We start from the raw sequence: 15,303 nt of genomic DNA, 5'->3' as shown, positions 1-15,303 counted from the left end.
TAGCCTTCTAAGTAACTGAGATTGTAGGTGTGTGTTGCCAGATGGTAAAGAAAAATTTTAAAAAATGGTTGGGAAAACAGCTCAGTGCTAAAGTGTTTGCCTAGCATGTATGAGGCCATGGATTCAATTCCAAGCACACACACACACACAAAAAAAAACAAAAATAAAACAATGTTAACCTTATGCACAGGTTTGCTTCATAATTTCTCCAACAAATCACTGATATAAATGTATTTTTCTCCATATTTTTAATTTACTTTTTTGTTTGTTTGTTTTGTTTTTTGAGCAGTACTGGGGATTGAACTCAGAGTCACTCTATCATTGAGCCACATTCTCAGCCCTTTAACTTTTATTTTGAGACAGGGTCTTATTAAATTGCTCAGGCTGGCCTCAAACTTGTGATTCTTCTGCCTCAGCCTCCAGAGTTGCTGCAATGACAGGCAAGCACCACCACCCGGCTACTGGATTCATTTTTAAAAGTGAAGAATCAGTCAAAATTAATTCGATGAATTAACAGTGATATTAGTACACTGAGTCTTGATGAAAACATTGTTTATACAGACAAAGGAATATCTGTGTAGTATAGTAACAAAACCATGGGCTTTGAAAACAGTCAAACTTGTACTTGGAATAACAATTCTGCTACTTAGTAATTGTGACCTTAGAGAAGTACTTTTTAACAAAAATCAATGTATTACATATACACTGTACTTCACATAAGTTTTCAACATAAAACAACAGCCATATGTTCTACTCCAGGTTTAACTAAGTTTAGATGTTCATTTCCATACTGCTCAATACTGCTTATGCTCCTAATGAGTAATTTATCAATTTTAAGCATTTTTAGAACTATTGACTGGCTATATAGATCAAAATTCAGTTATTTTGCATTACCCTTTACTACTTGCCCTGTCCTCCTAATATATGTATATATTTGCTTAATAAAGTGTTTATGATACATAATTGTTTAAATTTTGTCATTGCAAAGCAAGATTGTCTGATTATGTTTCTTTTCTTGTAAAACTTTATATTCTGGTTGGAAATTATCTTTTAAAAGCTGCTTAGTCTTCTTTGTATCTATTTTTAATGTTTTTTCAAATGTTGCCTGGCTAGCAGATAATCTGCCTTACTTGCCAAGACTTCCTTCTGCTTCCCAGTTGGAAGTAGTTACTTTCTAGACTTGTTAAGCAGCCGGCATCCTTACATCCTTTACTTGAGTATATCAGATGTATAGATCTGCAACTTTTTCTTTTGGTCTCATGGTTTTCTTCTTTCTAAAATTATTGCTTTGTTTGCTAAAATAGGTAATCCAGTAACTTTTTCATTTTTATTTTTCTGGTACTAGGGTGCTCTATTATTGAGCTACATTCCTAGTGAGAAAGGTCTTGTTAAGTTGTGCAGGCTGGCCTCAAACTTCTGATCCTTCTGCCTCAGTGTCTTGAGTCACTGGGATTACAATGTGTACCACTGTGCTCAGTTCCAGTAACTTCTTAAGAAAGGGTACATAAGAAATAAAATAAATTTGCATGTCTGAAAATGCCTTTACTTTTACACTAGATTTACTTTAGTTATGTAGAGAAATAAGATAATGGGGTTTATTTTCCTAGGTGCCTGCCCCCCATTGTGAATTAGAACCCGCATATCAAAGAAAAAAATCTGGCTTTTGGTTCTTTGGGATTGGCTTTTTTCACTTAGCATAATATTCTCTGGCTCTCTCCATGTACCAGAAAATGCCATAATGTTGTTCTTCTTTAAGGCTGAGTAATAATCCATTGTGTATGTAGCACATTTTCTTTAACCATTCATCTGCTGAAGGGTACCTAGGTTGGTTCCATAGCTTAGCTATTGTCAGCTGAGCGGCTATAAACACTGATGTTACCATGTCACTACAGTATGCTGATTTTAAGTCTTTTGTGTATAAACTGAGGAGTGGAATAATTGGGTCAAATGTTTCTGAGGACTCTCTGTACTGGTTTCTAGAGTGGTTGCACTAATTTTTAGTCCCACCAGCAAAGTGTACCTTTTCCCCTACATCCTCACCAACATTTATTTTTTCATATATTTGTTGTTCAATTTTTCTCCATTTACAATGATATTGGCCTTTGGTTTAGTGTATATATCTTTTACAATGTTGAGGTATGTTTCTAATATCCCTAGTTTTTCTAGTGTTTTGAGCATGAATGGGTGCTATATTTTTTCAAATGCTTTTTCAGTATTTATTGAGATGATCATGTCCCTAAGTCTATTGACATGATGAATTACATTTACTGATTACCATATGTTGAACCAAGCTTGCACCCCTGGGATGAACCCTCTTTATTGTGGTGTACTATCTTTTAAATATGTTTTTGTATTTAATTTGCCAGAATTTTATTGAGAATTTTTGCATCTATTCTTCTTTATTCCTAGACATCTTAGTATATATATTTTTTTAATTAAAAAAAAAAAAAAGCTTCTTAAAAGAACTTAGTAAAAACAACAACTCAGAGGTAAAGACTTACAGAAGCAACATATCTTACCAGTAGGTTGGGGAAAGACTGGAGGTATGGTTCCAGCTGGTACAGCGGGAGGATAATTTGGAAATATTGGTGGAGGCAAAGAAAAATTCACTCCTAAAGAGCCCTGTGAAATATTTAAAAGTTATAAGACAGTAAAACAAAATGTTTGTATGGAAACTAATTAAAAATTCAGTAGAGAAGTCATGGACAGTTCTTACCAACTGTTGTAAAGCAAAAAGTGCAGCTTTCTCCTTGGCTTCATTTTCAGAGTGGCACTGTGGCCCGTGTACCAGTAAGCCATTAGATAATTTTACTTGGCAAACTGTCATTGTCTAAAAAAAGAGAATAAAGATGTTGATGAAACTATGTTAAGAAGTCTAACTCCTCTCCCAAAGCTTAGTCTAAATGAGTGGGATAATTTCATACAACAACCTGTAAAAGAGAATAAGGAATTCAAAAAAGGACTATTAGTTTAAGTGCTGAGTTTCCAGGCAAAAGTTTTATAACTGTTGCTTTATCTTTTAATGTTTCAAAGCAAATATTCTCTGGGCCATGTATGGTAGGATGAGCCTAGGATAAGATAGGAGGATGGCATGAGCCTAGGAACGGAGACCAGTCTGGGCAACACAGCAAGACAGGAAGAAACAACAACAAACTAAGATGGCACAAGGGTCAAGTATTGTGATGCAAACAAAAGCCAGCAAAACCTTTTTTGTATGTTGATAATTAGAAATTATGGAATAAAATTTTGCTGAAACGTGGTTGCATTAAAAATATTAGTGCATATGATTACTTTCACACTAAAAAACTGTAGAATTGGGAAGTTGTGAGAGTGGCCCTCAGACCCACAAGGACTAATATATTTATTGTGTCTTTATAGGAAATTTTTGCTGAATCATGCTTTAAAACCATCTTTTAATTACCTGACGGTTTGCTGATATGAATTCACTGCCCAAAGTTAAAAGACTCAGGGGTTCTAATTTTATATTTTGATCCTTCTGCCTCAGCCTCCTGAGTTGCTGGGATAACAGGTATGTACCACCACGCCCAGCTATACTTCAAGTTTTTGATTTACAAAGATTTATTTTTTAAATTCTATTTCTTTCAGGGTCTGGGTATGAAACTTGGCAGTTGAAAGCTTATCTAAGATGTAAAAGGCCCCAGTCCAATCTGTACCCAGAAGAAGTCTTTTTCTTTTTTTCAAAAGGTATTAATTTTTATATTATTGGTTTAATTCTTTGTTTTTCCTTCTATAACCTTTTTTTATTGTGGTAAGATAATACAACATAATATTTACTATCTTAACCATTTTTAAGTATATGATTCAGTAGTATTAAATATATTAATAATGTTATGCTATACATCACCACTGCCCATCTCCACAGCTCTTCATTTTGTAATGCTGAAATTCTCTACCCTATCCTATTTTAACTCCATATTTCCTCCTCTATCCAACTGGTGTTAACCACTGTTTAAGTATCTCATACAGATAGAATCATACACTGTTTGTCTTTTTGTAACTGGCTTAGTTCCTTTAGGTTAATGTCCTCAAAAGTTCATCCATGTTGTAGTATATGTCAGAATTTCCTTCATTTTTAAGGCTAAAGAATATCCCATTGTGGGGCTGGGGATGTGGCTCAAGCGATGCACGCTCGCCTGGCATGCGTGTGGCCCGGGTTCACTCCTCAGCACCACATACAAACAAAGATATTGTGTCCACAGAAAACTAAAAAAATAAATAGTAAAAAATTCTCTCTTTAAAAAAAAAAAAAAAAAAAAAAAGAATATCTCATTGTGGCCAGACACAGTGGCACATGCCTGTAATGCCAGGGTCTTGGGAGGCGGAGGCAGGAGGATCAAAAGCCAGCCTCAGCAAAAGCGAGGCACTAAGCAACTCAGTGAGACTCCATCTCTAAATAAAATACAAAATAGGGCTGGGCTTGTGGCTCAGTGGCCGAGTACCTCCAAGTTCAATCCCCAGCAATCGCCCCCCACCTCAAGAAAGAATATCCCATTGTTTGGATATACTACATTTTGTTTATTCATTCATCCTTCGAACACTTCCACATTTTAGCTATTGTGAATAAAGCTGTTATGGATGTGGTTGTACAAATGGCTTTTGAACTCATGATCCTCCTGCATTAGCCTCCTGAGCCGCTGGGATTATAGGCATGAGCCATTGAGCCTGGCTGTTTTAATTTGTAATATGATAAATATAGATGTAACTTACACCAACAAAAATGCTTTGGGTTCCTTAAAAAAAAAGGGAGTTTCAGAGGCTAAAAAGTTTGAAAATTGTTGCAACAGACCAAGATCTCTACCAAGTTCTATCAGTCTAAAGAATTTCATAGGACACTTGCTCCCCAAGTTCCTTTCTGTAAACTTCTGTTTGGGTTCTAGTTATGTAAAAATGGAATAACCAGAGTGAGAACCAGAAATTTGCTGTTCATATTTTAAATTTTAAAAGTTCCATTACCTTTTTTTTCTAGCCAAAGATTTTCAGACAATTTATTTAAGTTCTGTGTTTAAGAATTTATACAGATGGAATACTATACCTGAGATGTTCTCAGAAAGGAGAAATCTGGTTGTGGCATTCCAATAAGGGAGCAAATTCGAGAAAGTTCAGTTACTGGAGTGGGCACAGGAGGGATCTGGCCAGGAACAGGCCAACACACATTGTCCACAGATGGAACATTATGGTACTCATTAGCACTGTGAGGCTTGTTCATATAAGATGCTACCAAAAATACAAAATGGACAAATATATTAATAAAATACCTCAAATTATGCAATTACTGTATTTATAGATCACATAGGAAATGCTAAATATTTAAAGAAATGAATCTCCCAAGAAGCAAATATAAACTAGTATTGCTTAAAATTATTGAAACTTCAATAAAAAGTTTTTAGATGATTATAATTGATTAATGATAAGTCATTAAGATAAAAATTTAAAAATAAGTAGTTAATTTCCCCAAATTAAAATCTTGAGCAACTAATGATTACATGGTATGGTTACAGGTAAAAATCAAAACAAATGACTTTCTTGAGCAGATCTACAATTAATGCTTAAGTTTTAAGGCTTTGCCTTAGATCTAATTCTTGTAATTTTACCATACATTCCGAGATACATAGAACAAGAATTTAAATTTTTTTTTGTGTGGTACAGGGATTTGAACTCAGGGGCTATACCCTTGTCCTTTTTATCTTTTGAGACAGAGTCTCAATAAATTGCCAAGACTGTTTCTTCTGCCTCAGTCTCCAGAGTTGCTAGGATTATAGGAGTATATCACTGCACCTGACTGGAAGAATGTTTTTGTTGCTTCAAAATGATTCTTCTTACAAGGTTTTTGAAATTAAATCTTTTAATTATGTTTTTATATAGATGACTAAAACATTTTGAACATTCACATTCTTCACTAATACCTTGGTAAAGAATTAATCTAGTTTTCTACTACAGAATATAAAAAGATATTAAAGGGCTTCCCCAAAGTCACAGAGCCAGTTACTTCTGTAACACTGGCTGGATTCTGAACTATTAGATTCTTGGGTCCAATTTCACTATATTGAAATTAGTAAAATTTACTTGTTTTGGACATTGGGACTATTTTTACTCAATTTTATTTTAAAATTTTATTTTGCTGTATTTCAGGGGCATATCATCACTTGATAATTACTAGTTTTCTAGTAGCTTTTGAAAATTTTAATCAGTTATAGCAATATTCACTGGAGTAAACACAGAGCTAGGCTTTGCTTTCGTTTTAGATTTTGATCTTTAATAAATCCAGAATTAGGGCTGGGGTTGTGGCTCAAGTGGTGGAGCATTTCCTAGCACACCTGAGGCACTGGATTCAATCCTTAGCCCCACATAAAAATAAAACAAAGATATTGTGTCCACCTAAAACTGAAAAATAAATATTACAAAAAATCCAGAATTGATTATTCAAAAATATTTTTTATTTTTCTGGGAAACTTTTGTGTAAGTCATTCTTCCTGGTAGCCTTTGGAAGATAATTACATAGATAAAATACTCATGTTTAAAGGACACAGAGAGTAGGGACAACGATGACTATTTATTGAAATGCAGCTATATACCACACATTATGCTACAGGTTTCAGAGATTTTAAGATAATCACTTACTCTTCATAGTCTACCTCCATTAATAATTTTAAATTCATTTAATGTTTTTTCTTTCCTATTTTTATACTGGTCAAATTATTTTAACATAATTCTAATACCAGTTATTGGCACCTGTAATGTGTCAAGTCTTTATTGCCTTATATATGTTATTTAATTATTACACTAGTTATTTGCAATATGTTTAAATTACATAGGCACTTTTAAATTATGGAGGAAAAAAAGCCAGAATGTGAAAACCTTTCAAGGTTTAGGCATCTATAGAATGAGAAACTGTAATAGTACAATTTAAGTCATCATAAGAAGACTTAGGGATTGTATAGTTTTGGTTACACAATTACATTTTTAGATAAATAACACAAGTAAAAATTATACTCTTAAGAAAACTAGTTTTATCTTTTAAAAAAACAAATGATAAAAAGAAATAAATGAACTGACTTTCTGGGAATGATATTGATTATTAGTAGTAGTACTCAGTTTACTTACCTAATTTCTTATTTTGTTTAGGTTGTGAGGACAGTCCATATTCATCTCTTTTATTAGAGGAAACAGTGGCTTCATTACCAAACTTTTTCATTTCATTCTTACGGTCCATTGTGTCAGAACCATCAATTTTTAGAATTTCTTTCAGCATTCGTGTTCCCTTCTTTTTTGAGAATCATTCATATGGAGATGGTGGGGATGGAAAGAGGAGAGTTAACATTAGGTTCATACAGTTTATCTTTCTTTTTGATTTTTTTTTTTTTTTTTTAATATTAGGGCTCAAACCCAGAGCCTGGTGCATGGTAGGCAAGCCCTCTACCACAGAGATATATCTCCAGCCCTTGATCTTTCTTTTGAAGAGTTCCACTGTTAAAATTTAGAGGCTAAGGCAGGAGAATCACAAGTTCAAGGCCAGTCTGAGCAACTTAGCAAGATCTGTCTCAAAATATAAATTGAAAAGGACTGGAGATGTAGTTTATTGGTAAATACCACTTCTGGGTTTAATCCCCAATCCCCCATGTATCCCCCAAATTAATATGCTAACTACATTTATATAGAGAGCAAGGCAAAGCAATAGTGAAGAGCTGAAAATAAATTAGATTCCAGGTATAGAAACAATATTTATTGTTCTGCTTAACCTTAGCCTAGCCACTTAGAAGCAATGTTTGAAAATGAGGAGCTTTTTTCTAACAGGAAAAAAGAGAAGGATGGCTAAATTGTCCAAGGCAGCCTGTTTTTCCTCACAGGATACTAATACAGATGCACTACAGCAACCTACATGAGGGAAAAGTATTTGAAGAGCCACATGGGGTATGTATACATGGCCAGTAGTAGAGAAATTACCATAGTACAAAAAACTATAGCATACAAACCATAGCAAATGATTGTGGTGACAAATGCTCTTCATTTGAAGGTTCTCCATGATGGGATGACTGTGCTTCGTTTTCTTTGGAGATATTCAATGACGCCAAAAAGTTCTCAATTCCAGAGTTAAGCTAAGAAGAACAAATATATGTGGATGAAGATGAAAATAGAAGGAGACAGCAAAAGCTATCAGTTTTATGCTCAAAACTGGTAATTAAAATTTCACTCAATCATCTTTCCAGGTGTTAAACTTTGGGAAGAGAAACTAAATAAATATCTTTTACCTTATCAATAGCATTTGGATAACCAGTCATAACCTTTTGCTTTCCTGAGACTTCTGGACTTTCATTTCTTTTCAATAGCTTAATATTACATTTGGTAGGCCCTCCAAAAGTCTATAAAAAAGTAAGAATGAACTTTCTGTGCAAATAAATTTTATTTGCTACTATTAATATTCATTTAGAATGGCTACAAATTTTTATGTGCTGCTTTCCTTTTCATATCATAAGGAAAAAAGGGGCCTGTAAACTTGGATGGGAAAAAAATGATTTCTCTTCATTAATATCTAAATGAGATTTAGCATTTCTTTCAATCATGAACATAGGCCATAAACCACTTATATGGATGGCATGTTTGCATCCTCCTCAAATTGCTATGTTCAAACTCTAACTCCCAATGAGTATTAGGATGTGGGGCCTTCAGGAGGTTAGGTTTAGATGAGGTCATAAGTGTAGAGCCCCCATAAAGAGATTAGTGTTTCTTATAAGATGACAAAGAGAACAGAGCTCTTTCTTTCTACCATATTAGAATTTAAGAAGAGGGATTATTTGCAAGCCAGGAAAAAAGCCCTCACCAGATCCTAATTGTATTTCAAAATTGCAGGTTTTTCTTTCAAACCTTTTAAGCATTAAAAACATCATTCTGCCAATGCTTTCATCTTGGACTTCCCAGCCTCCAGAACTATGAGGAAAACAAATGTTTGTTTTTTTTAAGCCACCAAGTCTACGGTTATTTTTGTTACAGCAATCCAAGAAAACTATGATAGCAGTGTTTTTAACTGTATTTTAGAATAGTGATTTTCATTCAAATCTTGTGTTTTATTTTAGCATTAAAATATTATTCAGAGAATAATAATGGTTTTACCAAAAGTCCATAGGCTTCACTATCGTACAAAATTTTTTTCAGTATTTTTTAATAGAAGGATATCACAGCAAAAGAGTTTTGAAATAAAAAGACATTAAAAGTCAGAAAAGTAAACTATTTACTGGTATCTACATGTTAATGGATTCTAGTTACTGAAAATATGATACTTGTCAAACTTTCTAGGATATTTTTTATAAATTTAATAGATTACCAGCTTATAAAAGTTTTTTGTTTTTGCTTTTTGTGGTGCTGGGTATCAGACCCAAAGTCTTGAATATGCTAAGGAAGTATTCTACAACTGACCTACATCCCCAGGCTGAGATCAAGTTTTTGAAAATATGTATTAAAATATAATGTGCACGCAGAGTGTAAATATCATATACATACATGTCAAATTCTTTGATTATAAAATGTATACATGCTTTTTATCAAATGCCAGGGAATATATAACATAAAACAAATGATCTCAGTTTCCCCCACACCAATCTAATTCCACAAAATTTATACCCTGCTAAGTTTGATATGTTGTTCCTTCCATATAGTATCAATGCATACACAAATATATATTTCCACATGTTTTATACATATACATATAGGTCTATGTATGTATAATAGATTATATAGATTGAGAGAGCCTATAAATGATCAATATTTTTAATCTTCATTTTTAAAATGAAGAAATTAAGGTTGTGAGGTAAAAACTCCTCAAGGCCACCCAACTACTACATGGAAAGATCAGGATTTCAGGTTCCCTAGTTCCAAATTCTGCATTCCAACTGTTCAACCTTCCATTCAAGTGACCATCAACCTATATTTCAACAATCTTCCTGCCATACACCCTGTAGATTTGGTTGAAAAAGTCACAAAATTTAGGCAGATGCCAAAGAGTTACCAACTGCATAAAGAAATTTGACTTTAGGAAGCTTACCTGTTTATTGGATGTTTTTTGTGACCTACACTCAGTTTTAGGACTCTTACACTCTTCTTTAACTAGAGACAAGAAAACAGAAATTTTGGTAAATGAAAGAGCTCACTGAACAACAATTAAATTTACCAAACGTTTACCATAGCAAGGAACTGTTAATAATTCAGAGAATTTACTTTAAATTCAGAGAAATTAAGACTGATTTAAAGGATTTTATAATCTAGGGAAGGATAGAAGAGATATTTGCAGACAATAATAAGGGAAAAGGAAAGTGGAATCTGAATTAAACCTTGAAGGATGGTAGATTTCCAAAGGGAGCATAGGAATCTAAGTATTCCAGGCAGAAGGAATAGTGGAAGAAGAGCAAAAAGCAAGGAGTGCGTTACGGAACTATAAACAAACCAGTTCCACTGGTAGGTAAGGAGTATAACAGAGCTGAATGGAACTAAAAGCGCAGGTTAGGGCCATATCTGCAATTAAAATTGGTAGGGTAAGCAATCAGAAAAGTTTTGAGGAGGTAGTAATGTGATCAGAATTGTGTTTTAGTAAGATTAAAATTAGCCTATTAGCTAGACAGAAGAAGAATAAGAGACAAATAAGCTATTTTAATATTCCTGTTAAGGGAAAGTTGGAGAGGCGATAGGAAAATTAAAATTTGACAGACTATATGATTTAACAAACAAAAGTATGTAAAGATGAAGGAGATGAGGACAAGAGGCAAGAAAAGCATAATTTGTAATCAATACATACTATTCTATAATTTTGGATATACTGGATTATATAGATGTACTGTAACATATTTATACCACTTTCTTATCACTGGCTGTTTATAAAGCCAATCTGGGGAGGGGCAAAGACGGGTGGGGAGAAAAGAGAAAATAAGAAGGGAAGGAAGGGAAATAAGGAGGAAAGAGAGATGGAGGAAAGAAGCAGGGAGAGGGAAAGGGGGAGGACAAGAGATGACAGGAGGGAAAGGAGAGTGAGAGAGACAAAAAGGGCAATGCCTTGGCTAAGTACTGAAGTCATGACCCACCAAATACAGAGAACTCCTCAGCACAGATTGGGAGGCTTACTGGTTCCAGATATTAAGGAATGTTAAATAAAACTTATAGAAGGCCATTGTTTTGGGCCAAGATCCTGCACTAGACCCTAAAAGGTCAGACTAAAAATCAAAATGGAATCAATTCCACTAAAAGTGAAACCAAAGTTGAGTTGTTAACTTGCCTTCTGAGAACTCAGGAGAAAGAACAACTAAATTTTCCCAATAGGCCAGTTTCAACAGGCATGAGAACAAAGTTCCTTGATGTTAGCCAGTTATTTTTCCATTGTTCTGTCTCCATGTCTACTACATAAGGAAAGTATCTTAAAATGATCAGTCCACTTTTTAGTCTTTGTTTGTACTTTCTTTAGCCTTTTCCCATCTATAAAACCAACTTCTTCGGCTCAGGCCATGGGAACACTTACTGTAAGCAATGAGGTGTTGCTCAATTCTACAGTGGCAAACAAAGCCAATTAAGACATTTACTTATTTATTTACTTGATTGATTGCAGTACTGGGACTGAAACTAGGGGTACTCTTACCAGTGAGCTACACCCCCAAGTCCTTTCTTAAAATGTAATTTTGAGAAATGGTATTATTACTAAGTCCATGTCCAGATGAATTGTATCAAACATTTAAAGTAACACTAATACTTCTCAAACTCTTCCAAAAAAATACATAAGGAGGGCTCATTTCTCAACTCATTGTATGAGCTCAGTACTACCGTGATAACAAAATCAAAGCCATCCCAAGAAAAGAAAATTACAGACAACATCATTTATAAATATGCATGTAAAAAAGAACTTTAAAAAACTACCAAATCAAATCTTGCAGCACATAAAAAGGACTTACACTGTAGCTTTGTTGGATTTATCTCAAGAATGCAAAGTTTGTTAAACATATGAAATATAATCAGTGGAACACACCATATAAGCTGAATAAAGAACAGATCATCTCAGTAGATACAGAATAGCACTTGAGGGCTGAGGGGTTTAAGCACAGCGGTTAGCACGCACATGTGAGACCCTGTGTTCGATTCTCATTACTATAAAGAAAAGAAAAAAATAATAATAAAGAAAAGAAAGAAAGGAAGGCAGGCAAAACCAACCAACCAACCAACAAAAAACCCAAAACAACAACAAAAATGTGTTTGAGGGGCCTAGGATATAACTCAGTAGTAGAGTGCTTGCTTAGTAAGCATGAAGTTGTGGGTTTAGTCCCCAGCACTGCAAAATAAATAGACAAATAACCCAATTAAAAAATTAACTAAGCATTTGAACAGATCTCTAAAAAAGATATGATAGTTAATAATAAGCACATGAATATCTGCTCAACGTTATTAGTCATTAATGAATTGTAAATGAGAATCCAAGGAGATCCTACTTCACATCTACCAGGATGGTTATCATCAAACAAATGGACAATAACAAGTGTTGTGATCAGGCTGGATGCTTACATATGGAAGGCAGATGTAAATGGTATAGACACTTTGGTATAGCAACTTTGGAAAAAAGTTTGGTAGTACCACAGAAAGTTAAGCACAGAGTTACCATATGACTCAATACTAGAAGTAGAAGAATTAGAAGTAATTCTCTCAAGAGAATTACAAATATATGTTCTCAAAAAAAATGGTACACATATATTCACCATATCTCCAAATGTGGCAACAGATGAATGGAAAAATAAGTGGTATTCACACAGTGGAATATTATTTGGTCATAAAAGGAATGAAGTACTTACAGATACAGGCTATAACATGAAAGGACCTTAAAGGTCATGTTTTCTATTTTTTTTGGGGGGGAGTACTAGGGTCTGAATCCAGGGGTATTTAACCACTGAGATACATTCCCATTCCCATCCTTTTTTATTTTATTTTTTACTTTGAGACAGAGTTTTGCTAAGTTGCTTAGGGCCTCCCTAAGTTGAGGAGGTTGATCTCAAATCTGCAATTCTCCTGCCTAAGCCTCCTGAGTAGCTGGGATTATAGGTGTGTGCCACCACACTCAGCTTCTGCTTTTATTTATATGAAACATACAGAATATGTAAATCCACACTAAGTAAATTAGAGGTTGTTAGGGCCTAGAAGAGTATTATTATTAGTGAGTATGATGTTTCTTTTTGGGGTGATGAAAATGTTTTAAATTTAGATAGTGGTATTGATTGCACAACTTTATAAAAACATAAAAAACAAAATAACACAAAACACTGATTGTATACTTTAAAGGATGAATTTGTTTTATGATATGGGAAGTATACTTCGAAGCTGTTTTTTTTTTTTTTTAAAAAAAAAAAAGAAAGCAGGTGAGGCTGGGGTTGTAGTTCAGTGGTAGAGCACTTGCCTAGCATATGTGAGGCACTGGGTTTGATCCTCAGCACCACATAAAAATGAATAAGTATACAATTTGATGTTAAAAAAAGAAACAGATAATATACAAGTAAACCTTTCTAATTTAAAACTTACATTTTCTGTGAGGGTCATGTTTCCTTTGTTGGTATTTAATACTGTTGTCATTAAAGCCAGATTTATGCTGTTGAGTTACTTGACTTATTTCTTGAGGTAGAACTGCACCCTGCAAGTTAAAATGCTTAAGAATAAGTTAAATAAATCTTAATACTATAACTATTACTTTTCCTCAACTTTTAATTAATAATTACTTTATTATTTTAATAAAAATTACATAGTTCCTTAGGAAAAAAGTAAGATAGAAAAGCAAACAGAATTTAAAAAACTATCCAAAATTCACCACCAGCAATAAAAATAATTTACATAATGCTCATCACTGCAAACATTTCTCCAGGCATCAGTATGACAGCAAGACAAATAGAAAACAATCCTTTTATGAAAGTGCTATTTTCTTTTTTTTTCTCAAAAGTCATATTTTAATAGAATTAAACCAAATTTTGTTTTAAGTTAAACACAGAAACTAAAGAAATATTAAACTTTAGGAAAATGTTTCTTTACAACAGAAATAGCAGCCTTTCTAGATGTGCTTTGAGATAATCCTACCTCTGGGGGAGGTGGGAGCAGGGAGTGAGCAGGAGAAGAAATAGCTCTGGACAAGAGCAAGGTAGTACAAGGACCTGTGTTTGGGGCCTCCCTAAATTGCTGAGGCTGGCCTTGAACTTGTGATTCTCCTGTCTCAGCCTACCAAATTGCTGGGATTATAAACTGGTGTCACTGCACTGGGCTCTTGCTAATTGTCTTAAGTACTGTAATATCTTCCTATTATTTGACAATATCAATATTAATAAAAATCAGATACTGGGGGAAGGAACATGAAAGGGAATGCAAATTAACTAATATCTTCAATTTAAAATACATTTGAAGCCAAGATGTAAGATTAACAATTCTTAGCAAAGAGGTAAGAGTCATTGGTCAAGCAATAAGGCAAAAAGGGGAAAAAACTGTTGTTGAATTTAGAGGAACAGTTCCTAGTGAAAGGTTGGAAGAGCACAAGTTAAAAAAAATTTTGAATAGAGCCAGGCATGGAGGCTCACACCTATAATCCCAATGATTTGAGAGGCTGAGGCAAAAGGTTTGCAAGTTTGAGGCCAGCCTCAGTAACTTAGTAGGACCCTCAGCAAGTTAGTGAAACCCTGTCTGGAAATCTTAAAATAAAAAGGGCTGGGGATGGAGCTCAGTGGTATAGCACCCCTGGATTCAATCTCCAGTACCAAAAAACCAAAAACCAAAGTAGTTGCATAGATGGATATAGACTACAAGGCTCTCAGGGTAATATTTCCATCCACTCATCCATTCACTCATTCATTTTAAGAGAAAAGTCTTGCTGTGTTTCTCAGACTGGCCATGAATTCTTTCCTGGCCTAGGACAGTCTCCTGACTTAAGTAACTGATAGCAGATGGGACCACAGGTATGAACCACAAAATGCACCTTGCTAACATTTCCTTTTAGAACAAAACTTCTTCAAAGAACTGCCGTCTCTAATTGCTGCCTCCACTTTTTCTTCCCCTTTCCCTGTTTCTTTTTTTTTTAAGTCGTCCCCCCCACCCCCCGCCCCACCTCAATACTGTGGATTGAACCCAGGGGTGCTCTACCATTGAGTTACATCCTCAGCCCTTTTTGTTCTTTTATTTTGAGATAGAGTCTTGCTAAGTTGGCTTTAAACTGATGATCTTGCCTCAGCCTCTCCAGGTGCTGGGATTACAGGTGTGTACTACTGGTGTTCTCCCCTTCTCTCTTAAACACACTCC

General features: G+C 34.4%; 1 protein-coding gene across 1 annotated transcript in view; it reads right to left on the bottom strand.

Moving 5' to 3' along the window:
* Nucleotides 1–15,303, bottom strand: part of Xrn1 (5'-3' exoribonuclease 1) — a 112,110-nt gene that overhangs the window by 13,787 nt on the left and 83,020 nt on the right. Inside the window, exons 33-39 of the mRNA XM_046431928.2 lie at nucleotides 13,552–13,660; nucleotides 10,055–10,116; nucleotides 7,992–8,114; nucleotides 7,123–7,282; nucleotides 5,054–5,235; nucleotides 2,717–2,830; nucleotides 2,520–2,622 (exon numbers count right to left, since the gene is read on the bottom strand). Coding sequence (XP_046287884.1) covers nucleotides 2,520–2,622; nucleotides 2,717–2,830; nucleotides 5,054–5,235; nucleotides 7,123–7,282; nucleotides 7,992–8,114; nucleotides 10,055–10,116; nucleotides 13,552–13,660 — 853 coding nt within the window. The remainder of the gene's footprint in view (nucleotides 1–2,519; nucleotides 2,623–2,716; nucleotides 2,831–5,053; nucleotides 5,236–7,122; nucleotides 7,283–7,991; nucleotides 8,115–10,054; nucleotides 10,117–13,551; nucleotides 13,661–15,303) is intronic.

The sequence above is a fragment of the Marmota monax genome, unplaced genomic scaffold, assembly GCF_021218885.2.
Source record: "Marmota monax isolate L192 unplaced genomic scaffold, Marmota_monax_Labrador192_F-V1.1 WCK01_AAM20220418_F8-fsc00022, whole genome shotgun sequence".
Taxonomy (NCBI): domain Eukaryota; kingdom Metazoa; phylum Chordata; class Mammalia; order Rodentia; family Sciuridae; genus Marmota; species Marmota monax.
Note: the sequence above shows the minus strand (reverse complement) of the source record. Positions and strands in the feature narration are given on the sequence as shown.